Source organism: Chelonoidis abingdonii, chromosome 9 (genome assembly GCF_003597395.2).
Source record: "Chelonoidis abingdonii isolate Lonesome George chromosome 9, CheloAbing_2.0, whole genome shotgun sequence".
NCBI lineage: Eukaryota > Metazoa > Chordata > Testudines > Testudinidae > Chelonoidis > Chelonoidis abingdonii.
In genome coordinates, this window is record NC_133777.1 from 9,499,901 (window position 1) to 9,527,565 (window position 27,665).

The following is a 27,665-nucleotide window of genomic DNA, read 5'->3' on the forward strand; positions in this document are numbered from 1 at the left end:
GTACAGCCCTACTTTTCAAGACTCAGCCGATTTCCAGTAGGCCTGTCAAAGCGATTTAATTTCATATCCTGATAATTTCATTTTCTGCAATCAGTGAACATATCATAGACTGATGTGTTTTGATTATGAGGATTGTGAAGAGTAAACGGGGAAGACAGCAGTACTGTGTGTGCAGAAAAAGCTACCTCTACTTCCTTTCTGAGAAGCATCTTGGAGCCTTTCATGTAAGCCATGGATTTCTTGAGGGCAGCAACGATAAGGATAGTAAGTGCATCTTCACATGGAGGAGCCAAAGTCAGACGCTTGCTCTGACCAAATACTGCAGCAGTCTGATGTTGACCTGGGAGTACGGACTCAAATGAGACCTCAGCCAACCTGGAAAATGTCACAGGCCTGTATTTTTGCACTCACATAAAGGCAAAACATTTCTCATTGGGTGAATAACCAGCCCCCCTTTTCAAATATTTCTTCTTCTCTGCAGGGGCAGCAATTACTTCCAAAAGCATTTTAATAAATGCTGTTGAAACTTTTCACTTTCCATTCACGTCCCCGGGCAACTGCTGGCCATGATGAAAAAAAGCAAGAGGTTGTCATTGATTAAAGTGAAACAGTGCCCTCTCCTGTCTCTTCATTAGTACTGCAGCATAGCACACGGTTTCAGCAATTGTCTGGAATTAGGATTGATAACATTATTGTATGCAGTGTAGTTGTAGCTGTGTTGGTCCCAGGATATTAGACAGACAAGGTGAGAAAGGTAATATCTTTTACTGAACCAATTTCTACTGGTGAGAGAGACAAGCTTCCAAGCTACATAGAGCTCCTCTCAGGACCGCCACTAGTATTTTTAGCGCCCTAGGCGCATGGCCATTTCGCCGCCCCGCGATCTGGTTGACCTGCCGCAGTTGTGCCTGCGGAGGGTCCCCTGGTCCGCGGCTCCGGTGGAGCTGCTGCAGTCGTGCCTGCGGGAGGTCCACCGGAGCCGCAGGAGCAGCGGACCGTCTGCAGGCATGATTGCGGCAGGTCAACCGGAGCCGCCCGCCGCCCCGCCCCGGCAAAATGTCGCCCCCCAATAATCCTGGCACCCTAGGCGATTGCCTAGGCCACCTAAATGGAAGCGCCGGCCCTGGCTCTTCTTCAGGTCTGGGATGGGTACTCCAAGCAACACTGCAAAATGCAAGGTGGAACAGATTGTGTAGCGTAAGTAGTTAGCACATATTGTAAGGAACTTGAAGGTAGAGTGTCCCATTAAGACCTCTGCAGTCATAGGACAAAAAGAGGGGGTTACTGGGTTACAGGTTGTTGTAATTAGCCACAAATCCAGTGTCTCTGTTCAGTTCATGATTTTTAGTGGTTAGCAGAGTAATGAATTTAAGTTCCCAGGCTTTCTTTTGGAAGTGTTGTGTAGGTTTCCGATGAGGATGAGGACTGAGAGGTCAGATATAGAGTGATCGCTTTGTGAAAAGTGTTCACCCACAGATGATAGGGTGTTTTGTCATTTATCATTTTCCTGTGTGAATTAATGTGAGAGCACAAGCGATTGTCTCTTTGCACCCACATAGCTGTTATTGAGGCATTTATGCACTGGATGAGGTACACCACATGTTGTAATAGGCATATATAGGATCCAAGGGTCTTGAAAGGTTTATTGTGGAGGATGTTGATCATTGTAGCAGCAGATATATGTTTGCAGATGTTGCATCTATTATTCTGGCAGGATCTGTTGCCGCTTTGAGTTGGTGTTTCCTGGTCTGTGGGGAGCTTGCTTTTGGTGATGAGCTTGGAAAGGCTGGGGTGTTGTTTAAAGGCCAGAGGAGTTTGAAGACCAGAAACAAGCTCCCCACAGACCAGGACACATTCTGCTAGACATTAAAACTCATGCTGTGATGCTGGGGGTACCTTTCCCAGACCTGAAGAAGAGCTCTGTGTGACTTGAAAGCTTGTCTCTATCACCCACAGAAATTGGTACAATAAAAGATATTACCTCACCCACCTTGTTTCTCGGTGGATACATTAAACAAAGATCTTGTAGAGCATTCAAAAGAGTGAGTGAATGGTTGAGGCTTGGTGGGGGACAGTGTTGTTTATGAAACAGAACCAGAGGTTAAGAAAAATCCATACTTTTAGAATTATGCAGAATGATGCAAAAGATTTGTAGAGGGGTTTTTAAGCTGTGTGAGTTTTTCCAACAGAGTTAGATTTGTTACACGGATAACTTCAGATTCAGGTTATATGCTCACATCAAAGATGACATCATTGACTGAGTGGTTTGCAGTGAAATCTGAGCCCAGAGATGGGTGTGTAATATGATGCACTGTTTTCCTGTGCGAGGTTTGATATATTTGAAGGCTATGACAAGAAAAATATGTTTCCATTAAAATCAGATCAGAGATGTCCATCTGTGCTCTTGCATGGATTTGTTAATTATGCTGTTTTTGTTTTTAAATAGATCCACAGGGGAGGGAGGGAGCAAAAGAGCAAAACAGATTTTTTTAAATATAAGCCTTGAATTAAATGATTGTTCTGAACAGTGATATTGTGGAAGGTGGGTGTGATGGGTAGAAGGATTCTGACATACAGCTATCTCAACCTATAGTGCACTTTAGTTTATTTGCATACTCAGGTCTTATTGGCTAAAATGTGGAATGGTGTCTTGAGTTTTCCTCAAACGTGAAACATTTAAAGGATCCGATTCCCAAAGATCACAGCTTTGAAACAGGATTTTCTTGCTAACTGATGGGGCGCATCATGCCAGACATGGCAAATTATCTTAAATCCCTTAAATCCTAATAAGTAAAACACAACTATTAATCATACTTTTTCAACTACAGAATATGAACAGCAGATGACGGGAGGCTCAACTTCATCATGTGTTTAACTATGATACATGATAGTGGGAGGGGTAATGCATATTATATTCCCATTTGGTAAGAGTAACTAATGCCATGCACTTCCATTCTTAATGGATAGGGTAACCTAAATAAATGAACAGATGTGGAAATGACTGGTAGAATAGAATTGAGTAGAACTTACTCTATTAGTGTCAACAGGTCCTAAAAGAATCACTCTTGACATTTTTATTTGGGAGTCAAAGAGAGTTCTCATACAGCCAATTCAGCAGGCTCCTCAACAAACTCAACAAAACTCCTGACAGTTAATTAGCAGAAGGATCTAAGGAAGGGGGAATATTCCCTTCATCTCACCCTATCAAGTTCTCACCATTTCCCTCTTCAAGCTACAGGGGAATGGTTGCCATTAAGGTTCATTTCCTTTTATCATGCACTGTTCACTAGCTGTTTGCAAAATGAGAATGGAAGTTGGGATACAAACCAATGTGGTGGTAACCCTATTCCAGGAAGTGCTCTATCATGTGCCACATTGAGACCTGGTGTTGTCATCAGTGGTGGTGCACCTGCTTAAGCCAAGGCTGACTTTGGACCTAAGCCTTTCCAGGTTTGGATCTATGCCCTTCCAATCCATGTATCTTACCAGAAAGGAACTGGAAGCATGCTTCCACTAACATCATCCCTCAAGGCTATTGGATTAGTGCAGTTGCTAAAATTCCAACAGCAATCACACTGCCAGGGCAGCTACATTGTAGAAACAATTCTATACAAAAAACCCCCAAACAAATCTAAAAATACACACTCAGACACAGGAAATAATAAAGCTGAAAAAAAATCAAATCACAGGAAATAATGAGGCTATTAAAAAAATCAAAGCAAAACCCTCACTCATGTAATATTCCCCAAGAAACAAAACAAAAATTCAAATAATAGAGTCAAAACAAATTCTTTTCAGTTAATTAATTAAAGCAATGTCCATATGGCTTAAGAGAACAGTCAAAGTGCACAGAAAGGCAGTCGTTTCTTTCCATGTTCTCCATTTCTACATTCACCTTCACAGCAAATTCCAGTTGTCCCCTGTGCACAAGCAGTACTGGAAGAGTGAGAGGCTCCTTTCTTCCCTCAAGCACACGTCTCTCCAAGACACTTTCCATCCCAAGAACTGCGGATAGTTATCTCAACTTCAAAAGCTGTTAAACACACTCTCTGAAGTTTTTGGTTTGGAATCGCTTTCTTTTCTGAAGCTTTTGGAAAGGAACATAAATCCCATGTCAAGGCTACACAGAGTATGCACTGAGAGTTGCAGTGCCCAGAGGCAGTGCTGAAGGATAAAGCAGTTGCCTGCTCTGAGCAGGCACTGAAAGATAACAGTTGTGCTGAGGTTGTGGTTGTACCACACCTGTCCAGAAGAAGTGCCAATGCCCAATCAGTTGCTCATCTGCCCTGAAGAGGCACTGGCAGGTAACAGCAGTAATAATGCAATGACTGTTTCAAACCCGCCCTAAAGGCCATTGGCAGGGAGCAGTCAGGACAATGCCAAAGCTGTTTCAGGGCTCTGCTGAGAGATGCGGACAAATAGCAATGATAGTAATGCCAAGCTGTTCCACACCCGCCCCAAAGGTGCCTGAATAAGTTGCAGCAGTGCCAATTTTTCATGGCTGTTCCCCAAACACATCTGGAAGGAACTGCCAGATGGCAGCAGTGCCAAGGATATGATTACTCCACACTAATTGTTTCAAACACCTCATGGTGTCGCAGGACTGTTGCTAAATCCAAAAGCTGGACTGGGATTCTTTAAACCACTGACAGCTTCCCCTTGAAAACAACCACTTGCTGATAAACACAACAGACTTGGGTAAAAGTCTGCAGCTCTGCGGGTCAAAAATGGGGCAGTACAAAATGGAGGTAAAACAAACAAAAAAAGGTCTCTCATTTCTAACGACTGGAGGTTCGGTGCACAGAGCCAGCCTGTAAATGTACACGAGGTAATTCGCAACCCTAACATTTGAAAACCCGTTGAACCTACGTTGGAGACATTTTGACGCTTCTCTCATGTACAAAGCTGCAACAATCAATAAAAGGCACCTGTGGACACCAAAACTCACCCCCTTTGTGTGATGTGATATTTGTATAAAAATAAAAAACAAACAGACCCCGTTAACAATATGTACTTTTTACAGATCAGTGGGCAGTGCTGCAGAATCAAGTCAGAGCAGCATGGTGGAGAGGAAGGCGCTTGGCTTCTATCAACAAAGGACAACTTTGATTAGTGAAAACCAATCTATCAGTTAGCAGGTTCCCCAGTTTGTAACTGTCACGTTCATTCAAATTTTCCTCTTCTTGCTATTTTTTCCTTTCAGATTTGCAATTGAAATGGTACCAAAGGAGGGTTAGAGTCACACCAAGAACAAACGGACACCATATCAGAATAGCATCCTAGCTGCTTCACCCAGTATCATCTACAGCGCTTCCAAGTTGTCTCCTCTTAGAGGAGCCCGGAGGTGGGAATATTTTAGAAATTCAAAAACCCTGTTTGAGTAGGATAGAAAAGCAGGTAAGATATTCATTATCAGAAATACCCGTAGAGAACCTACAGGCAAGAGAAGTGATACCACTGTAAACTAATCAGCTGGTGTTTCTAAGGTGGAGGCAGAATGGTGATAAGGAGCAGGGGAAAGAATGTTGTGGCTTTTCATGAAAAACATTCCCCTCTCTTTAAATATTCCTACTTGATCCTGATGGGGAGGGGAGATCTTGGGAGGTTTCCTTTGTTTTCTCCTCAAATTACATCAAAGCTACCCACTGCATCAAGGGAATTCACCTCCTCGGCTGGAAAGAGGAAATAAGAATATGGAAACTGCTTCCTGAAGCAGTGTTACAAAAGTGGTTAAACCCCCCCCCCCCACTGTTCACAAGTGGTTAAAATTGTACCTTTTCAGAATATTTTTTTTTAAACAAAAGTTTAGCACGTTCAGCTCCGTGTTTTAAGAGTTGATTGTCTTCAGAAAAATAGACTCATTCACGTTCACCTCTGTTCTACCCTGATAGAGAAATTTCCCCACAGTTCACTGCACCGATCACACACGCAGTCACTATGACAGGTCATTTTCATCTCCACAGGAGTGCTGTCAGGTTCCTCTCAGTGTCAGACAAAGGAGGAGAACCCTGTCACTGGAGTCCGTGAGCCGGGAGCCGGCTGTCCTATTGGGGTGTACACCCCACCTGTGCTCTGAGTTGTGATGACAGTCTGGAAATAGGGTTCTGTCTCACTCGCCGCGCACTCTTCGTACCTGTAGGATGTTGGGTGCTTCACACCCTTCTGCTGACGCTTCCAAGAATTGTAATATGTGGGGTCACTCATATAATGGTTCACAAAAGAGTGCTTTGGCAACTCATCTTCGTAATCCGAGTCAGCGGCCTGCAGCATTAGAGAGAAAACAGCCATTAGCATCCATGACTTAGCTTGTTCCTTACTAATACAGATTATGCAAAATCACCATCATCACATAAACCATAAGCCTGTCTTTTTAGGATAGGCAGGTCTGTAGTCTAAGTGCAGCCTACACAGAAAAGTACTGTGCTCTGACTTAGCACAGCCCCCAGCCCAATGAACCCTTGCTGGAGGAGACACAGAGATCTGTCATGATTGGCTGGGAGCACTGCTGTAAGACTAACATGCTCCATTTCAGTCAAAGATGCAAGGGAATGTACCGATGTCCCAGTGAAATAAAAAGCCTTCAATCACTTAATCAAAATGCTCACAGTTTCAATTTCAAGACAAGTGAAATCTCAATAAATGTTGAACAGAAAAAGTTTCTCTGTATCTATCACATTTCGATATGTCGGAAAAAAATATTCATGCAAATTCCCTGGCTTGAGCCAAATTTGCTAGCCAGTGTTTATGGTGATAACACTGAGGTCTGGTCTACACTACGCGTTTAAACTGATTTTAGCAGTGTTAAACCGATTTAACGCTGTACCCGTCCACACTACCAAAACCTTTATCAATATAAAGGGCTCTTTAATTGGTTTCTGTACTCCTCCCGACGAGAGGAGTAGCGCTAAATCAGTATTACCATATCAGATTAGGGTTAGTGTGGCACTAATCGACGGTATTGGCCTTCGGCGGTATCCCACAGTGCACCACTGTGACCGCTCTGGACAGCAATCTGAGATTCGGATGCGCGTGGCCAGGTAAACAGAAAAGCCCCACGAAGTTAGATTTTCATTTCCTGTTTGCCCAGCGTGGAGCTCTGATCAGCATGGGTGGCAATGCAGTCCCAAATCCAAAAAGAGCTCCAGCATGGACCGTACAGGAGATACTGGACTGATCACTGTATGGGGAGACAAATCTGTTCTATCAAAGCTCCGTTACAGAAGACAAATGCCAAAGCATTTGAAAAAAAAATCTCCAGGCTACACAGTGCTGCGTGACAAGTGTAATGGGAGCCAGAGACCAAATGGACGCTCATGGGGAGGGGTACTGAGGACTCCAGCTATCCCATAGTCCCACAGCAGTCTCCGAAAAAGTATTTGCATTCTTGGCTGAGCTCCCAATGCCTGTAGGTTCAAACACATTGTCCAGCGGTGGTCAGGGAATAGCTCCTCAATTTACTCCCCCCCCACGTGAAAGAAAAGGAAAGAAATCGTTTCTTGAATTCTTTCAATGTCACCCTAGTCTACTGAATGCTGCTGGTAGACGCGATGCTGCAGCAGTGAAGCGCAGTATTCGCTCCTCTCCCCTCCCTGGTAGCAGATGGTGCAGTAGGACAGGTACCGTCTTGGATCATCCCGTGAGTGCTCCTGGCTGGCTTCAGGTGAGGCTGGCCGGGGGTGGGGTAAAAATAGGAATGATCCTGGTCATTCCAGTAGATGGTACAGAAGCACTGGTAACCGTCCTCATCATAACAACTGGGGGCTGAGCTCCATCAGCTCCCTCCCTTCCTGTGTAAAGAAAGATTCTGTCCTGCCTAGACTATCATAGCAGTGGGATGCTGGGCTCCTCTCCCAGCACCGCTTAATGTCCTGCCTGGACTGTCATAGCACTGGGAGGCTGCCTCCCCCTCATTTATGTCACTAAAAACTCAGTGTTTCTTATTCCTGCATTCTTATTACTTCATGACACAAATGGGGGAGGCACTGCCATGGTAGCCCAGGAAGGTTGGGGGAGGAGGGAAGCAACGGGTGGGGTGTTGCAGGGGCACCCCCCGTGAATGGCATACAGCTCATCATTTCTGCGGACTTACACAGAGCACCTGTGCTCTCTGATACACTGGTTCTCTAGTACACTTGCCCCATATTCTAGGCAGGAGACTCTATTCTTAGAAACCATAAAGAGGGATTGACCGGGGAGTCATTCCCAGTTTTGCTTTTGCGCCCCTGGCCGATCTCAGCCAGGGGCACTCATGATAGCAGCAGACAGTACAGAAGGACAGATAACTGTCATCTCATTGCCAATTTACACCGGCAGCAGACGGTACAGAACTACTGATAACCGTCTCTGCTATCACGCAAAAGCAAATGAATGCTGCTGTGTAGCGCTGGAGTATCGCCTCTGTCCGCGGCATCCAGTACACACACGGTGACTGTAAAAAAAAAAAAAAAGCTGAACGGGCTCCATGGTTGCTGTGCTATGGCATCTGCCAGGGCAATCCAGGGAAAAGGCACAAATGATTGTCTGCCGTTGCTTTCCCGGAGAAGGAATGACTGATGACATTTACCCAGAACCACCCGCGACAATGATTTTTGCTCCATCAGCCACTGGCTCTCAACCCAGAATTCCAAGGGTGGGAGACTGCGGGACCTATCAGGTAGCTACGGGATAGCTACCCACAGTGCAACGCTCCGGAAATCGATACTAGCCTGGACCATGGACGCACACCGCTGAATTAATGTGCTTAGTGTGGCACGTGCACTCGACTTTATACATCTGTTTACAAAAACGGTTTATGTAAAATCAGAATAATCCCGTAGTGTAGACATCCTGAGCACCCGCAAGCCCAACTGATTTTTGAATTAGCTATGTCATTATAGGAAATAAAAACAAAATCACATTGATTTCAAGCACAGAACAATTGCCCTTATTGCCCCTTATGAGTTGTTTTACAAAACTAGCATATTGAAATATAACTGAGCACCAGGCCTGAAGAGCATCTCCCAAGTGGTGGAGTTGCTTTCCTGGGATGCGTTAGCCTGTGCTCAGATAAACCTTATTCCATCAACCAATTGTGCCAAGGTGGCTAGCCAGCTAAGGAGCACCCACCACCAGCTAGCTGGAGTCTGGAAGCTCCTTTAGGTGCACTCAAACAAGCTTCGTAGGTCTGCCCTGCTTTTGAAGTGATGCTGCTGTTACCCAACAGATAGAATCTACACTGGTTGGTAGATCCCATTGGAAACGGAGTAAAAACAAAGCCTGATGAGAGTGCATTTAGGTGCATCTTTGTCTTGTATTTCTATTCCCACAAGAACAGACATCATGTAAAATGTACAATATTGCTCAAATTTTCCATAAAGTAGGTCTTTTCTTAACACCCTTGGTGTCATGCAAAAATGTTTTTCTTTTTTTGATAGTCTGGTGCTTCTGAAAGTCTTAGATACCAAAGCAGTGCTTACAGGGCCACCCAGAGGATTCAGGGACCGGGGCAAAGCGGGGGAGCTGTGGTTCTTGTACACCGGCAGCGGTCCGGGTCTTCGGTGGCATTCACGGCTGGGGGGGGGGGCTTCAGTCGCTTCACGTCTTCGACAGCACTGAAGTGCGCCCCACTGCCGAAAAGCCACCGAAGACCCAGACCGCCACTGGGACAGGGCTCACAGGGCCCCTGTAGGGCCCAGGGCAAATTGCCCCACTTGCCCCCCTAGTCAGCCCTGGTTGCTTAAGAAATACAACAGATATATGGATAATTAGAGTTTGTAGTTTATAGTTACTGGCATTCATTATAAAGTGTTGGTGTATCTTTAGGAAGTTTCCATGTGATTATAATCTGTGACACTGCACAGTAAACACATGCTCACTCATCTCCTGTATGCTACACAGTTATGCTCTCCTCCTTCAAATCCCTCTTTAATCACCTTTTCACATTCCCCAATGAACAAGCATCAGACGCCCTGTAAACTATTGTTAAAAAAGGATGTCACATCCTTCATCCTATTCCTTTGTCAGTAACGCTGCATCGACACCAGCAAATTCAGTGCCCATTTTACCAGCAACAGTGTGTAGACAGGTCTTAGGTCTTTTAACCACTGTGCTTTGAACATTGTTGCAGAGCATTTTTTTTAATAACATAGTAGCATTTTTTACAACAGGGAAATTTTGCAAAAAACATCCGACTGCTTTGAACGGTGGGTTGGCACTACCAGAGTTACTGTAATTTTATAACTTATTTATTTCACTTTGAATAATAAAATAGATGCCGACACAGCGCTCCGGGCATCCTGACACATAATTAATAATTACAACAAAACCAAACCCAGTGGCATTAAACAATTTCTCCAAAAGGAACTCAGCCAGCCTGTTAACTACAAAATGCTCCTTTCCATCCTGTCATTGTCCTGAGAAGCGAGCTCTCAACCTCATCCAAAAACCCCGTTGAACAGATGTCTCTTGCAGGGTTCAGAGGTACAACTGTGTGTGTTCACCTCCCACCCAGGGAAGAAGGCACCTTCCTTGCTTTGTCATCTGAGCGCTTTCTCTGGCTGGCTGTTCTGCCTGCCACTGTTCCTGTCTGGTGGCCACGCCGTCAGCCGCTGTTCCTCACCACTTGGCAATCCTGGCAGCCACGACTGCTCACAGTCTGGCTGCCCCGCCAGCTGCCTGCTTGCCACTTTCACTGGCTGCTCCTGCCGGCCAACTGCTCCCTACTTTCGCCAGTTGCCCATCAGTTACCTTCTGCTGCCACCTGCCTCTCTGCTGTGACCTCTGCAGGTCAGTCTCTTACTGATTTTTTGCTCTCAGCAGGCTGGGCAGAAACACTGCTGCACCACAAGTGATTTCAACGTATTGAGTACTTGAAATAATAAAAGGGTCCAAATGAAACCTATTTAGCTCTATTTTTGAACACTGGGGAGGAACAAGTTAAACCAGACCTGGAATCCTTAGGGAGAGGCCAAACCTCCTGGCTAGGACACCTGTCTTCACCCTCCTGCTTTCACAGGGGCCTGGCATTGGAGCCTCAGGCTAAACGAGATCCTTTCAGCTCAGGGTGAACCCTTCATTTGGGATAGGTGAAGCACAATTCTGCTCCCCTTTATTCATACAACAACATTTCACCAACCCCGCATTCAGTGCTAAAGTGATTTGTAACTGTAGCGAGGAGTCACCATGCTCCTGCCTGGAGGGGTTAAAAGCAGCCCTGGAGAGGGCTGTGGCTGGGGAAAGGCTGATAGGGGAAGCAGCCTCAGCTGAGGCCACACCCTAATCAGGCCGCAGCTGGCCATATAAAAGGGCTGCTAGCCAGCACTCCAGAGTCTCTCTCTAGATGTTGGGAGGGATGGGCCTGGCTGCTGGGAGCTGAGCCGGGTACCTAGACTAGAGCAGGGCTGGGGAAAAGCCAGAGGAGCTGGGGAGCTCTGGCCTGGAAACCCCGCAGGCTGCAGGCCTTGCTAAAGGCTGGAAAAGGTACTGGGGTTGCAGAGGGCAGCTTGAGGGTAGGCAGAGGCAGCAGGTCCAAACCCTCCTTGCCGATGATGAGTGGCAATTATACTGCAGTCTGCCCCAGTGAGCAGGGGCTAGATGGTGACTGGCAGTAGCCAAAGACTGAGGCAAGGTGGGGATAGGGGGTCGGAGGTTCTGCAGGGGGAAGAACCCCGAGAGAAGGGGCACTGGGGTCCGGGAGGGACACTGGGGCCAGCGGCAAGTGGGACACCAACTTGCAGAGGGCGCTCCTGAGTGGAAAGAGCTAATTCCCTGGATGACCATCAGGAGGCGCCGCAGCGATGAGTCGTCGCCCCGCTACAGTAACCTAACACCAGGTAAAGTTGATCACTTTGAGCAACATAGCTCTATCTGCTGGATATCTTGGCAGAGTAGATGTATTCATGTAAATGCAGTTTGCTCCTGAAGTCTCTCCCACTCCCAACTAGCTGTCGGGAAGAGTTCATTCAGACCCTGCTTACACATGGATAATAGTGGCAAAGTCCATATCTGAAAGGAAAGTTGGCAACCTCCGGGCCAGACGTAGATGATACAAGTTTCACAGGGTATGTCTACACTGCAATAAAACACCCACGCTGGCCCGTGTCTGTTGACTTGGGCTCATGGGCTTGGACGACGGGGCTATAAAATTGCAGTGTAGACAGTTCGGTTTGGGCTGGTGCCAGCGCTCTCGGACCCTCACCAAAACCATTTGGTGAATTCATGTAAAATTTGGGAACAGTTTCAGGTTGACCAAAACTGCATTTTTCAGTGAACAAACTATTTATCCAAATTTTTTCTCCCACCTCGAGTCCCGGGTCTGTCTCGTGCTGGTAAATCAGGGAGTATCAAGGTATATTTCCCCCACTGTCTCCCACTGTGACCAAGATTGCTTACAGGATCATTTTGTGGAATGGATATATTATTTTTAATGATTCAGAACTACTGACTACATGAAATGCTGTAGGGTTGTTTTTTTTATTATTTGTTTTCTCTGTTGTATGCAGCCGTTTACCATGATTATGGGTTTGTTACCTAGGAAACTATGGTAGGCTGGAATTTGATTGGCTGTGGTTGTCAGTTTCTAATCTGACAGCAAAGGTGCGTGCATGCCATTGAAGCAACAAATAAAGAAAATGCCTGACAATTTAAGTATTTTATTGGTAAGATGAAAGACACAAATGCTATTTAGGAGACAAATGAGGGACTAGTGGGTTAGTATTATGGGAAATTTGAAAATAGTTCTGGGCTGTCAAATTTCTTAAAAAGCGACTGGAGCTGAAATGTTCACGTAGATGTTCATTTATAACCAACAATGCAGAGAACAGCAGCTCTTGCCAATGACTGCAGTAGAAATAGGAGCAGATCAGCTGGCACTCTGCACCAATACAGGCATAGCCAGTGATGTTTTTTCTACTTTTTCCTCACTCTTCACTTCTTCCTCCCTACCCTATGAATAGCTCGTCTCACTGCCGAGTGACGGTATCAGGACCAGTCATCACTTTCCCCTGCGAGTGCATGAACCATCTGCACCCTATTGGTTGAAATGAAATGAGACAGCCACGTTGAGAGTATGGAGTAGGAGAGAGGACAAAGAAACAGACAGGCAAAGAGATGTCTGTGAAGACACTGATATCTATTCGCTGAGGGTACAGCTACACTACGAGCTAGAGGTGCGATTCGAAGCTCGCACAGACATAGGTACACAAGCTATTATTGACCTAGCATGCTAAAGAGAGTAGTGCACAGCAGTAGCACCGGCAGCAGCTGTAGTGGCATGAGCTAGCTGGCTGGAGCACAAACCCACCTGAACCTTGTGAATATGCACTTGGGGCACCTAGCCCACACCTCTGTGGCCTGTGCTACCGTAGCTACACTACTATTTTTAGCATTGTAGCTTGATGAGAGTTAGCCCAAGTATGTCTATGTGAGCTGGGAATCCACACCCCTGGCTTGTAGCATAGACGTAGCCTTTGGGAGAGGTAGGTATTATTAATTATTATTAATGTGTCATCTACAGCTGGCTTCCACATGGTACCATCTTCATCAAAATCAGTGGGAGCATTTTACTGGATACTAATTAATTCCTTCTCAATAATGAATTATAAAAGTGAACAGACTATATTCATACAGAGCTGAGAAACCACAATTCAGTTATAGTGCATAGAAATTCAATGTACCATCGTAAGCACTAGCATTCAGCATGGCCAGATAATGTGTGAAAGCATCAGGTATGGAGAAACTCTTTAGGAAATGACAAAACACAACCAACCTTCCGACCGCCCCCAAAATGATGGCTCCTCCCATAGCCTAACCTGTTTGGCTTGTATCTAAGAGCTTTGGTTTTTTATCATTAATAGTCATTTGGTGCTCACTCTCTTATTACTCGCCTGCCCTATCTACTGTAGATGCCAATTAAATCATTTCCATCTCTCTGTAACACTGCAAATACTTGGCTTCCAGGACGTGGAGTGTATGTTAATATTTTTATATGCCTATTTGAATACTGTATATTCTTCTCCCATTTTTTTCCTGCCCTCTTCCTTCACTGGGAGGCTCAGAGGCAGTGCTTCCCGACAGCTGTGTTCTGATCTAACTGTGGTGAATCAGTCCATGAGTCTCTTATGATGACCTTGTTCACCTTTGAGCGACCTCATGGGACTTGGAGGCAGCTGATTTCCCTCTCCGCCATGCCGAATCTTGGCACTTCAGGCTAAGAGGTTAAAGCAAAAATTCAACAAGATGACATCTGGGCTGAAAGCAAAAAGCACAATTTTGGCCTCAGCTGGCCAAATATACACTGTATTAAGTGGAATCCAAGACACACACAAAGAGGCATCAGAGGAAAACAGCATCAGAACATCTCCTGCTGCAAAGGACAGAGCCTCTGCAGAGCCCATATGGAAATGAGACATCTGTATCATGGAGAACATCTTTCTGCTAAAGATGATGGAAAGGCTGAAATCCTGGGAAAATAAAGCTTGTCTCCTAAGAAACCCTGTGAGAACTGAAACTAAATGAGCAGAAAACACAAAACAGGGAGAGAGAAAAGATACTCAAATTCTGTAAGATAGAAGTGGTCAACAATCGCATACTAAACAGCATTTCCAGACTGATCAAAAGGCAGCATCCCCTACTGATCTCTCTGCTGGGAACCCATTAACGTGTCATGCCTAAAAGCATTCCCCATGGAAAAACAAGCAAGCATCAAAGACACTATATAGAAAGGCTGCATATCTAAGCCCCAAGATAAAATAGGTGGCACATTCTGTTTGCATAGAAGCATGCACAGAAAGGAATACAAAGGAAATAGCAAGGATAAAATTGACTTTACACAGCATGGACAGAGGAAACAGGGCCCAGTTATATAGGGCAGAAATTATGACTTGTGAGATGGTTTTTGTGCACTATACAGAAAACAACACATGGAATATAGAAATTAATGTTGGAAAGTGCCAGTGCTAAATTCATGAACATGCTCACCAAATCGTATTAATGGCAGGTTTCATGATGGGTTGTTACAGGGACATGACCACAGATATCATGGATTTAATCTGTAGGTAATATGTGTACATCACAAAGAGAGCAGCCTGCTTGAGCTACAACAAGGAACACACTGACTGCAAGGAGGGTTGGTCACAGGGCAACATAAAATAGCAGGCTGTCCAGGGTAATTAACAAGAGGTCAGAGCCAGGAAACCAGCCAAAAAAACTCAAAAAACAAGCCCCTCCAAAACAACAACAACAACAACAAAACCAGCTGTAGTTGCAGGTGCAGAGAAGCTGCAGATGAAAACTGTCATCTTCTTTCCCCACTTGCTGCTTTTGGTTTATTCTTGCTGGAAGGATCAGATTTGGAATATTTTGGCCCACGTCTTGCTGCTTGTGCTGTCAGCTCCGATTCATCAAGATTTCAGCTAACAGCACCCAATTTTAGAGACAAATGTACCTTTCTGTACATTCCTCACTGCCAGTTCTAAAACCTGCCTTTTAAGCCAGGGCTCCTGCTGAGTTTATTCAGACTATAGGCGCTTCATAAAGCAAATGTGAGACAGAAAATAGAGGACTGTCCGATACCTAGCAGTAGCACACAGTACCGTCTTCCTCACAGAATACACAGTTTTCAAACTTTTTAGGCTGCATACCCCTTTCCAAATAATGCAGTCTGCTTCGTACCCCAGCCGAGATAGGGTTATAATATATCTAGGATTAGATTGCCAGGTCTTACTATATAAAACGCATTGTCAGCCATTACAGGCATTTTCATGCATACCCCCTGCAGAGAGCTTGTGTATCCCAGTTTGAAAACCACCAGCAAACAGAAAGGAAGGCAGAGTCGCCTTGTGGTTAGAGCATAGGACTGGGATCAGAAAACCTGCCTCCTGGCTCTAACAATGGTTTGCTTTGTGATCTTGTGGAAAGTCACTCCTCCGTGACTCAGTTTCCCCATCCGTAACACAAGGATACTTACCTCACTCACAAGGGCAGAGATTCTTGAACGGAAGGTGACACAGATTGTTTACAAATAAAGGACCCGCTCTATGGAACCTCAGTAGTGCCTGGAATTGCCTATCAACTGCGAAGGAAACTCACTGTCAAATTCCAAACTACCTCCCACATTTGGGTCAGTTCCATGATGTGAAATTCATTTCTGATTAAATGTCACTTCAGACAGTAGATGCGCAGAGCTGGACTTCTCATGGCATGTTCTTTCCTGCTTTCTTTCCAAGAGCTTCAGGGTGATAACATCGAAGGGAGAGAGGGAAGCTCAGTGCTTAACCTACTGCTTTGCATTTGCCTTTTATTAATAATATTGAGAATATGAAATATCTGACACGACCCCAAGTTTTTCTGGTTGGCACCTGCTCATTATTTTTCACCACGGCGTTTCAGTTTTAAAGACAGATGTTATTCTAGAGGGGAGAGGCCACGAGACCCTAAGGTTTGAGCGCCCTGAAGTACTGTGCCTGAGTATGAAAAACTGATGCAAAAGTAGCACAATGCAGGCATAGAAATCTGATTCCAGAGAACCTGCTGCATGCAGTGAGGAGATGAGTGAGTGCAGTGACTGTGCAAGGCCTTGGCACTGCTTGATGAGAGGAGAGGTAAGGGAACGGGGATGGTACTCACCTCTGATTCTGACACTTCCAAAGGCTTCTCATTCAGGGCCACACTCTCAGTCAGCACTGCTCCATTGTACTTGTTGCAGATATCCTCATCTGAGTAGTGCAGCCCACCAGGGCTTGGGCGAGGAGGGGACCTAGGTGGACATCAGGAGAAAGCGTATGGACCATTAAATAATGGGTGCACTACATGTCCTCCAATTCAATATCTGGACACAATATATCTACCAGTTCCCACCCTCCTCTGAACTCCAGAAACATAGTCACTTACCTCAACCCAGAAATGAGAAGTTTACTGTCCCACTCTGGACCTAGATCTCTTTAATCATTGATCATGGAATCTACCATCAGGGGCTGATGCTGCATTCTGGGCAGAGGTTAGCTATTAGCCCACAGTTTTCACCATATCCTCCAAACAGAGCTCCACCCCATAATCCCCTTTGCTTGTCCTATGCTAGGTCTGAAGCTAGGCAATAATTGAATGCTACGGCCAACACTGAGACAAAGAGGGTCCGTCATCCTACCTCGTCCCATTCTTCTTGGAGAAAGTGCTCTTTACGTTGAGATGTCGGCTGTTGAGCTCCAGGGATGTGAAACCTCCGTTATCCAGTGTGACTGACTCTTCCACATTCGAGATGTTTTTACCTGGAGTCAAACAATGAAACAATCAGTAAAGACAAAAGGTATTTCCCCACCAATTATATGCCTAGTGATAAGAACCATTACAAACAAGTGTCAAACCTTGTCCACCTCAGCCTTCTGGATGTCATCAGTTATTAGCGCTACTTCCCCACTAAGTAGAGGACCTATGCCAGGAGTAGGCAACCTATGATACGCGTGCTGAAGGCAGCATGCAAGCTGATTTTCAGTGGCACTCACATGGCCCAGGTCCTGGCCACCGGTATGGAGGGCTCTGCAATTTAATTTAATTTTAAATGAAGCTTCTTAAACATTTTAAAAACCTTATTTACTTTACATACAATAATAGTTTAGTTCTATATTATAGATTTATAGAAAGAGACCTTCTAAAAACGTTGAAATGTATTCCGGCACATGAAACCTTAAATTAGAGTGAATAAATGAAGACTCGGCACCCCACTTCTGAAAGGTTGCTGACCCCTGACCTATGCTTTCCTTTGTTTTTTATTAGCTCCTAATGTATTAAAGAACCATTTCTTATTCCCTTTTACATCCCTTGTGAGTTGTAACTCATTTGGGGTCTTAGCCTTTCTCATTTTGTCCATACATGCTTACGCTGTTCTTCTGCTCTTCTCCTTAGCAATTTGTCCCCGTTCCCACTTTTTGTATGATTCCTTTTTGATTTTTAGGTCATTAAAGAGCTCTTGATGGAAGTAAAGAACAAAGACAAAAGATGGGGGGCAGGAGAGGGGGAGAAGAAGAGAGGAAGACACAGCAAGAGATTTTTTCCTACGCTCATAGTGTGTAATTCCACAGGTCTGAGCTCTGCTGGTGTCTTGGGCAGAAAGGCTGGTGTCATATTGCCAGTCTGCTGCAGACAGGTATTTTATCCTCAACTTCAATTACAGTGTTATATTAAGGTCCAGTGAGAAAACGGATATCAGAAGGTGCAGGTCAGAACTGTCTTTTCATGTCTGTCCTCCAAATGTAGAGCACAAGTAGGAAGATGAGAGATTTTCTATGTGCCATGCATAGGAATCTGTAATCGTATTAGCTTGGTAAAATGCCATGGCATTCATACATTTTAAATCCCATAGGGATAAAATCTGATTTACTAACATTTGTTAGAAGTGAATTTATATAGAAAAAATAAATCTTTCTTTGGGCTGAACCACTGAACACTGCCAGGGGAAGTGAGAGGTTCTTTCCATATCCCTGTATTCTATTAACCCCTCCACAACAGGAGAGCTGGAACTTCCACTGCCCGCTCCTGTTGATTAGTCTGATTGGGACCAGAGAATTAACATAGTTCACTCCTGGGTTATGGAGAAAAATGCACACAAATAACATTGCCAGAACTCAGGTTACTAATGGGGGAAAGGCAAAAATGATTTTGAAAGCTCCACAACCAGAGACCTGGGATTTGAAAGGGCAATATTTAAACATTCCTAGTGATGGACCAGCTGTTCCTGTTTTCTGTGGGAAAGGCAAATTAAGAGGCGTGGGGCTCAGATTATACTATGGTGCCGTAAAGTCCAGCAACTCAGGTCAGCCATAAGACCCCACTGCCATGACAACTGTAGCACTAACGAACAGAGGTGAGACATGGAGTACCCACATACACCATCTATCATCAACGGGATATTATCTACGCCCAACTCCAGCCACACTTTGTAAATACATCCCTCCACCCAAATATGTACACGGGGTGCACCCATGGAAAAGCACAAGCCAGTTCTCTCAGATTAGAGATCAAAGAGATCTGACTGGTTGCTCCACCCAAAGAAACACATAAAGCAAAAGATTTCATGCTGCCAGAGTCACTGGTTCAAATGGAAAAAGAACATCCATGGCACGAGAGGGACTGAAATGGAGCCACTATCTCACCTGTGCTGCAGTTCTTGTATTTCTTGCTCTGGCCATGTAGGACCAACGCAAACACCACTAACAGGAGGAGGATGAGACTAGACAGAGCCATCACTAGTAGGAACCACCACTCTTCGTAGAAAGGGGTTTCCATTTGGGCTACAGAGAGAACAAATAAAGGTTTAGGACCCTTCCACCTAACAATTCGTATACATTCCTCCCCTACGCCCCGTTAGCATCTCCCTGCCTTTTTCTCAGTGAGATCTGTACCCCTGTTAGTTCTCAGGAAAGAGCATGGTTAAGAAGCTGGATTAGTGCCAGAGGAAGGTGCTGTGCCTATTTCTCCCCCATAGCGATTCCAAAGTGCCCAGGTCTCCCTGGCCTCTGATACTCCAGTCCTGGATCCAAAAAGAGCCCTGCTGACTCACCACAAATGTCACTTCATCTGGAGGATTGGGCCTTCCCAGAACATCACCCAATAGCATTCACAAGAGATGCAGATGGTGCCTGTGGGTAACATCCAAGCACTCTCCAGTGCCAATGCACCTCAACCCAAACTCTCAGCATCCCTCTTGTTCTAGCTCTACCCTTCACCCGCTGTCAGTTTAAACCATCCTGACCAGCAGCACCCTAGCATGTTCAGAGAGTTGGGTTTTATTCCTACCCATACATTCGATGTAGCCCATCTTAATTCCACCTGTTCCTCAGTTTCCCCAGCTGCAAAATAAGTAAATGACATTTTTTCTTCTTTATAAAGTGCTTTGAGATCCTTGGTTAAAAAAGGTAACTATTATTATTATTCCTTTCCAGCCATCCCTTTTTTCAGGGCATCTTAGCCATGAGGGGCAGCATTGTCACTAGGGCATAGATCATCAATTATGCATAACTACATTGCAGTTAAGGAGACAGAGAAATACCTGCTCGAATGGCTGATTCCAGGATACCTATTTCACTTGGGACCAAAGCCATAGTTGAACTCAAGCCACTGAGCCGCACGCCTCTCCTAGCTTTCCTATGGCTGTGAAGAGCACTTTACTGCTCAGATTCCCTGGCTCTAAACTCAGCCGTGTTATAAGCCTTATGATGTGGGGGGCCTGATTCATCCCAGGGCGCTGGGAATTCTGTAGCAGTGAAAAGCGGTCGCCATCTCCCCTCTACTGGGAGGTCAGCACAGACCAATAAAGCCAAAAAGGCAAGTGGTGCAGGCCAGGCTAGGGGCTGAATGGACCATCCAGCTGTGCTAGCCTGTAATGTTTTACAGCTTTTAAGCCTGTGAATCTCAACAGAAACTTCTTTCTATCTCCAGTTGTAGCCTGAAAAACTTTAGAGCATCAAAAGAAAGTGAACTAAATAGTTCTGCTCAAGTGGAGAACAGACAAATGGGAAACTCTGAGTTCCTTTGAGGAAATAACGGCTAATGGGAAGAGAGAACGGTGGGGTTGACATGATTCCAACTGCAGAACATCCCTTTAGATTTTGTGCGAAAATACAGAATGGAGAAACACTCTAATATGTGAAGTGGGTTCCCCTTCTCCGTTGCGCTTAGATAGGAATGCAAGGAGACAGTTCACGCGGAAATCCAGAGTAGTTCTTAGGGGCTAAGTGGTTAGTTGCACAGCGACAAAGAAGAGAATGAACACAACAGCAACAGCAATAGTACCATTTACTTTCCCTTTCTGCTGTGCAACTGTTGAGAGGTATTTTGTGTTCTTTACCCCAGAAGCGAAGAGATAAGTCCTGCTTCAGATATTGGCACTGCCAGGCCCATAGGAAGCTCCAGAATTTTGAATCACAAAGCCTTTTTAACAGTTTGCCTAAAAGCATCTTGGAAGGAGGAAGCAAGGGTAAGAAGACACCTGTACAAGGCCTTAACCAGGGCAGTTTCTCCTGCTTCAGCAACAGGCCACCAAACTCCAGCTGCGGGGATACCAATGGAACAAAGCAACCGTCAGCCTAGTTTACCTCTCAAAGTACCATCATTCTCCTTCTGGCAAGTCTTGAACTCTGAGTTCAAAGAGATTTCTGAAGGGTGTTCAGGCCACATCTCTACACACTGGGGATAATCACAACAGAGCTGGCAGGAAGATGCGTGAAGAACATCAACAATTCAACCCATACAGACTTAGGCCTGATGCTGTCATGGAAGTCTTTCCATTGAGGTCAGTGCAATTTGGGTAGGGCCCTTAGAGAATTTGACTTGTCAGCAGAAGGATACAGTGGAAGGATTCAGTTTGCTCTGCCAGTAAATTGCACCTAGTACATTTTTGAGAGCGATATATACAAAATAACACAGAAATATCTACCTCAGGAAACTGGGGAGGGAATGGACCCAGGTGAAGAGAAGAAACAGAAAGGTAATTGAGAGGGAAAAAGCAAACAACTCATAAACTGTATAGTCATGTTGCAATACGTGCTAATTTACATGCAAATTGCTGGGGGAGTTTCTTCACCAAATATTACAGTGGTAGGCACCTGTTTTTAACAAAAAAATCTGTATCTGATTCATCATTGCCTCATTCTGGTTTCAGCATGATTTCAGTGGGGTTTCATGGCATAAAGGAACATAGCACAGTTTTTTAAGCAGGGCCTCGGTGCTTTATTTTAATTGTTTTTCTCTCTCCTCTTTCCTCACAAAGGAAGTCTAGTGGGGAAAGTATAATAAAGAATGCATGATTACCTGATACTGCTGCAGATGGGATGCTTGGTTCTCCATAGCCAAACTCATTTACTGCAACCACTCGGAATTCATAGCTCACCCCCTGTCTTAGCTTGTCCAGACTGACTGTGTAGGAGGTAGCACTGCGAGAGATGTCCTTCGCAAACGTATCCCATAGTCCTTCATCTAGGAAAGCAGCACACATGCAAAAAAAGAGCATTATTAGTGTTATTACTGTGCACTCTTTCTCTTGTTCCGTGGAAATGAGTTGCTATTAATCATGTGTTTCAACACGAGGCAATTTCCATGTCTACCTAAACTACTGCTGTCCAAAACAGCAAATAAATCAAACCAAAGTGATAGGTTATTGAGCCACAGTCATTCTAGGTTGTGACTGCTTTTACATTATGTCAGGATCCAAACATGAAACCTTCACATGGGTGAAACTTACAGACAGAACTTGGAGTGTGACGAAATCCTCCCTGTTCTATACCCCAGATGTGCACAATTAGATAATCTAGATATTCAATAGCCATATTAATATTTATATTGATAACCATCCAGCATGTGTATGACATTGTTTTCCTATTACATAGGTGAAAGTCTCATATCTACTTGAAGCAATGAAAAGATGTCATTTTCAACAAGATGGTCACTGAGAGTGGTAGGATAAAAAATTACAACTGTGATTAAAAACTCTGGCCAACAATTTTGACCTTGGGACCCTAACGTCAGGCTAAGTGGCCCATTTTCCAGAGATGACCGGCAAACGTACTGCTTTCATTGACTTCCCACTGATGAAATATAGGCACCATTTGTGTGCATGGGAGTAGTGTTTATTGCCATAGGAGCATCCAAGCTGCAGTGCTGAGGACAACGGGCCAGATTCTCAGCTGATGTGAACTGGCATGGCTTCAAGGACCTGGCCCAATGACTATTAATTTTATTTTAACATTATTGGTAATTAATTTCCATTTCCCGCCAGTATATCTTAATGACAATATAAAAATAGAAAGACAAAGTCTGCACAAATACAGCGTATGAGATGCTTGCACTGAAAGAAAGCCCTCTGCACTGAGAGTCTATCACGTCCATGATTTCTTCTGACTAGAGGTGCCACCAGTATAATAGTAAAGTAAGCCAGCAGCATTATCACTGGTGTCATGTTCTGGTGCTGCAATGTCAGGAGCAGAATCTGTTCTCACTTACTCTAGATTTACCCTAGCACAAGTCCACTGAAGTCATTGTAATTATTCCGGAGTTACTCCAGTGTAAATGAAAACAGAATTTGGCCCTTAGCCTATTCCTTTGCAACAGGAAATAATGGGCAGAACTGAATGATTTATGCTGTAGGTGCACTTCCATGTGAATGTTTTAGTTTTGCCATAAGTAAATACTAATTTGTAATGCGCTGCATGTCCCCCAAACTGCATCTGTTCTGATCAAGATGATTGGCAGTCCCAAGTGGACTGAACAAGGAGATTGAACATTTTATTATGCTGTTCACATTTGAGAAATACTAACGAATAGGTAATTTTTCTGTCATGTTTAAAATTCAGACCAATACATTATTCACCAGCATTTTCAGAGTTTAATGAAGTTATCATAATGTACCATTGTTATGAATTACATTTTTTATAATGTGTGTAAAACAGAAGATAAAATATTGACTTCCCGTATATAGGGCAGTGTAAAGCTAGATTATTTTCACCATGCAAAGCTAACAATGTAATATAAATGGTTGGAATGTTTTTTTACTTGAAGTGGGTGGAGTGTGGATACATTGTCAAAGAGTGTTGCTGCAATCACTGACACTATATCCTGCATCTGATTCTATAAAATATTGTCATAATTGCTAGAACTGAATGAGTTTCCATAAACGCATTTGTAAATATTGATACAGAATTTCAACCCACTGTGATTTGGTTTAAAAGCAATTCATTTGCACCACAAATTGCTTAGGGGGTGGGAAAAAAATAACAGAATAAATAACGGTTTTTCAACACTAATTTCAACAGAAACAAACCTACCACTCTCTCTCTGTTGTTCTTAAAATAGTCCATGAAATCATTTGTATAGATAGTGTGCTAAATTCAGCAAAGCTGCTGCAGGGAGCTGTAAAGTCAACCTCTAAGTGCAGCCTGCTTCCAAGGGGAAATTATCCCCTGAGGACTGACGGTGGCATTTCTGCCTCTGTCCTGCCCCGGGGCTAGGCTGGAGAGGGTGTCGGAGAGAAGACATAGCTGTAGTTTATACCAGGTTATCCATGGAAGTTTGCTGGTGGGCGTTTCTTCAGAGAACCACTTTAACAGAGGAATTCCAGTTGCTCTGACCACCACCACTGTTGGTTCACCTTTAGCTCCAATCCTAAGGGGACTGCCTCCTGAAGCTGGGCCAAAATGGAACCATTTACTTCACATCCCCCACTCCAAACTTCGGGGACTTGTGTGAAATGGAACCCAGAATCCAGCTACTCTTGGTTTGGACCAGATTGTGCCCAATAGGAAACCAGCCCACGCAGAACTACACAATGCTAGGAAGAACTGCAGTTGGGCTGACTCATGCACTGCAGGCAGGGAGGTGGAGGAAGGCTCCTTATTCCCTCTCCATTGCACAACACATGCACACATCAGGCACAATCCAGTCCTTTGGATTTGCAAGACTAAGACCCGGCCAACAAGACTTTGTCCTGTTCCTGGCAGGTATACTTGGGTCTGCCTGTATATGGACAGCACAGTCAGGCTAAAAAGACATCTTATTTTGATGGCAAACTTTGCTATCCAATGTCAGCAGCTCATCTGCGAGAGAATTCATTAGTGAGACACCTAAGTGGGTGGGGGGAGATTGGCTTCTGTAGTAAGTGGAAAATCATTAGCATACTGTACACAACATTTCCCACACAGGTCATGGTGAGGAAAGATTTGCATGCCGAAAACTAATATCTCAACAGTGTATCAATGCGGAGAAACCAGTGACAGAAGCAAAGTTTGCACCACTTACTAACACCCCCCAAAACAGATGCAAGTCTAGCCGGTCCCAGTCAATTCCTGTTTAACGTACTGTGAGATTCAGCACAGCTGGCAATGGGGATGCAGTCATATTGCTCTCAATTGCTTTTGCCTTAATAACATCTGCCCGTTCCTTCAGTTCATATTACCTTTCACTGGGTACGTGGAATCTGATAGGAGGGGTAAATATATGACACAAAAGGGAGAGTTTGAAAAATAAATCTTTTTTTGCTTCCTGTTTTTATAAATGCTACATCGCATCAAGGCCCAGCCTCACTTCCTGCTGACACAAGAATCTGATCTCTATCTTCCAGCTCCGATTTCTCCATCAGAGTTGAGAGGCATGCGCCTGTGTGTGGCGAGAAGGCTCTAATCACGCTGGAAGACACTAACCACTCCTACCTATCGCCATGTTGAGCCTGGGCTACGCACACAATTTATTCCTCTGAAGCGGTGAGCAATGTTGTGCACTGCAGGTGTTCGAAGAGACACCACACCAACATGAAAGCTTGATATCATGGACAATTAATCAGGGTCTCTGTGCTGCATAAAACTGTCAGTCAGTAACAGAGGCTTCTGGTTCTTATAAGACAGGCGAGGTGACAAATGACCGCCATGGTGGGGCTGGGGCTAGATGGAAACCTGTCAATTATTCATTTCTGAAGCACTAGCATTTCTCTCTTTGTGTAATCGGAGCGCTGGGTTGTAAAACTTACTAGTAATCATATGTCAGGAGATTTACAAGAATAGACGTTCCTGATCATTAGGGCCTCCTGTACTTGGTCAGTGTTCATCAGTGACAAGATTAAAATGTTAATTTCTTGAGTAAAGGGAAAGGTTTGGGTTAGGATGCCAATTAACAAAAAGGTAAGAATGGAAAGTGAAGGCTGACAAACTGTCACTGCACGCAGATCGGGAGCAGGAGCAAATGAAAAGCCTCATGGCAGGAGCCAGAGATGCAGCTGCACCCTTCACTTTGAATTTACTGAATTTTGCTGGTTTGAGTCCACGTTAAACACAGAATTTACTCATTTGTTTAAAAATAAATAGAAACTGAAAAAAAAGAAACATTATCCAAGAGACCAGAGAAGAGCTAGAGAGAGATCAGTCCTCAGGGCTCCGGGAAACTAAGTGCCTCAGCCATTTAGGGGAGGGAAAACCCCCACGCTGAGTAGAATGGTTCTTCCTGAAAATGTCTGCCCTCTCGGGAGAGTAATTTTGAGGACAAAATACAAAATTTGCCTGATTTGTCTATGTCCTAAATATAGGTGGTATGGCTATTTGGGCCTTATTTGGCCCATGTTAGAAACCATGATAACTGGAAGCATGTTTAAATGCATTTTCCTACTATAGGGTTAAGCCATGTCCTCCTACAGGGAAAAACCAGGTCAGCGTCAGGAAACTTTGCATCATCCTGTCCTGGGCATGGGGTATCTGTCCCACAAAGCGGGCAGATCCATGGCCTGCCTACCCTGGAGATATCCTATGATCTGCAAGGAAATCCCACAGATCTCAGGGCATCTGCAGCAGGCCAACATAGGCATTAAGGAATTCAGGCACAGTGCCTCTGTACCATTTCCTCCACATATCTGTGGCAGCATGGATCCCTGAGGAAACATGCAGAAATCCCCCCTTGTGGGAGGCCACTGACGTGTGTGGGGAGGGGGGAAGAGTCTGCAACATCATCCATGAGGAAAGCTGTGGGCTTGGAGGGGGACAACTCTATGCAAAGTGGTGCTCTCCAGGCCATACCTCTCTCCTCACCAGCCACAGGTCTCCAGCCACATGGTGGGGAAGCACACGGGATGCCACAGGGTTGCAGAACGCAGATAAAGTCACTTAACTCCACTCTCTTGCCTGTGGTAAAATTAGGGCCATTTGGACAGGTTTGCCATTCTCTACCTGTTCTCTGCACGTAAAAGAAGAGGGCATGATCTGATCCACATTACACAAGTGGCCTAGTTGAAGCCTAGGTGATTACTGCGAGAGTGCCAGAGACTTCTCAGTGACATTTACTATAATGCTCCTGCATTATAGTAAATGAACTGAGCTGAAATCTATTTCTCATGCCACAGAATGGAAGCAGGATGGGAGAGACCTCTGCTTTTCTGAACATTCTCCCACTTGCCCTGACATCTATGAAAAAACATTGCTTTGTCTGTTCTGTGCCAGTGTCTGAATGATATGCTAGATGTGGAGGAGGTAGGCAGGTTGGTCACCTGACACAGATCCAGGGGAACAGCAGAGAGGCAGATTAAATACCCTTACCTGTGTATATAAAAAGAAAAAAGCAGCAGGACAGAAGGACCTCTTCGAAACAGAGCAAAGAACAACCTGACGAAGTGGCAACTCAGAGCAGAGGCCAACATTTATTACACTGAGCCACCCTCCTTCCCTGGTGGAAGGCAGCTCTGGCACAGAGCTACAGCAGGAAAAATGAGATGATACAGCAGTTAATGTTTTGGGTAATGAGGCCTATAATAGATGACATCTGAGATCCAAAGCCCTAAGGTAATGGTACGGTGTTTAAATACTGACATCATGCTAAAGCTTTTTATTTGCCTATCAGATTCTTCTGTTCTTGGCCACAGAAAGATGGACTCCTCCCGTTTCTTGCTTTGTATGTGAATGGCACATGTCAACTGCTCTTCTCTGAAACAGCAACTGTTTAAAAACAAAAACAAAAAATCTCTCCAACCTGCGTTTCATTGCTCAGTAACAACCCAGGAGGCAGGAACAGCTTCTCTGCATTATATTAAAAAAGATGTTTTTCTGAAAGGACCAGCACTGGCAGTGGGAATTAGCCCCCTTCTTTTGCTGAGCTCTAAATTCAAATGGCAAATTCCTGCATGCAGAGATGAGGAAGAATGAGATATTTAAAGGAAGCTGAAGCCTGCACGA

At 44.6% G+C, this 27,665-nt stretch overlaps 1 protein-coding gene across 2 annotated transcripts in view; it reads right to left on the minus strand.

Moving 5' to 3' along the window:
- Window positions 1–872: 872 nt before the first annotated feature.
- Window positions 873–27,665, minus strand: part of SDK1 (sidekick cell adhesion molecule 1) — a 662,005-nt gene continuing 635,212 nt past the window's right edge. For both annotated transcript variants that reach the window (XM_075069178.1, XM_032767751.2), the window contains 5 exons: window positions 21,778–21,942; window positions 19,122–19,259; window positions 17,120–17,240; window positions 16,603–16,732; window positions 873–6,261 (listed from right to left, as the gene is read on the minus strand). In XM_075069178.1, the coding sequence (XP_074925279.1) occupies window positions 5,989–6,261; window positions 16,603–16,732; window positions 17,120–17,240; window positions 19,122–19,259; window positions 21,778–21,942 (827 nt within the window). In that variant the 3' untranslated portion in view covers window positions 873–5,988. The remainder of the gene's footprint in view (window positions 6,262–16,602; window positions 16,733–17,119; window positions 17,241–19,121; window positions 19,260–21,777; window positions 21,943–27,665) is intronic.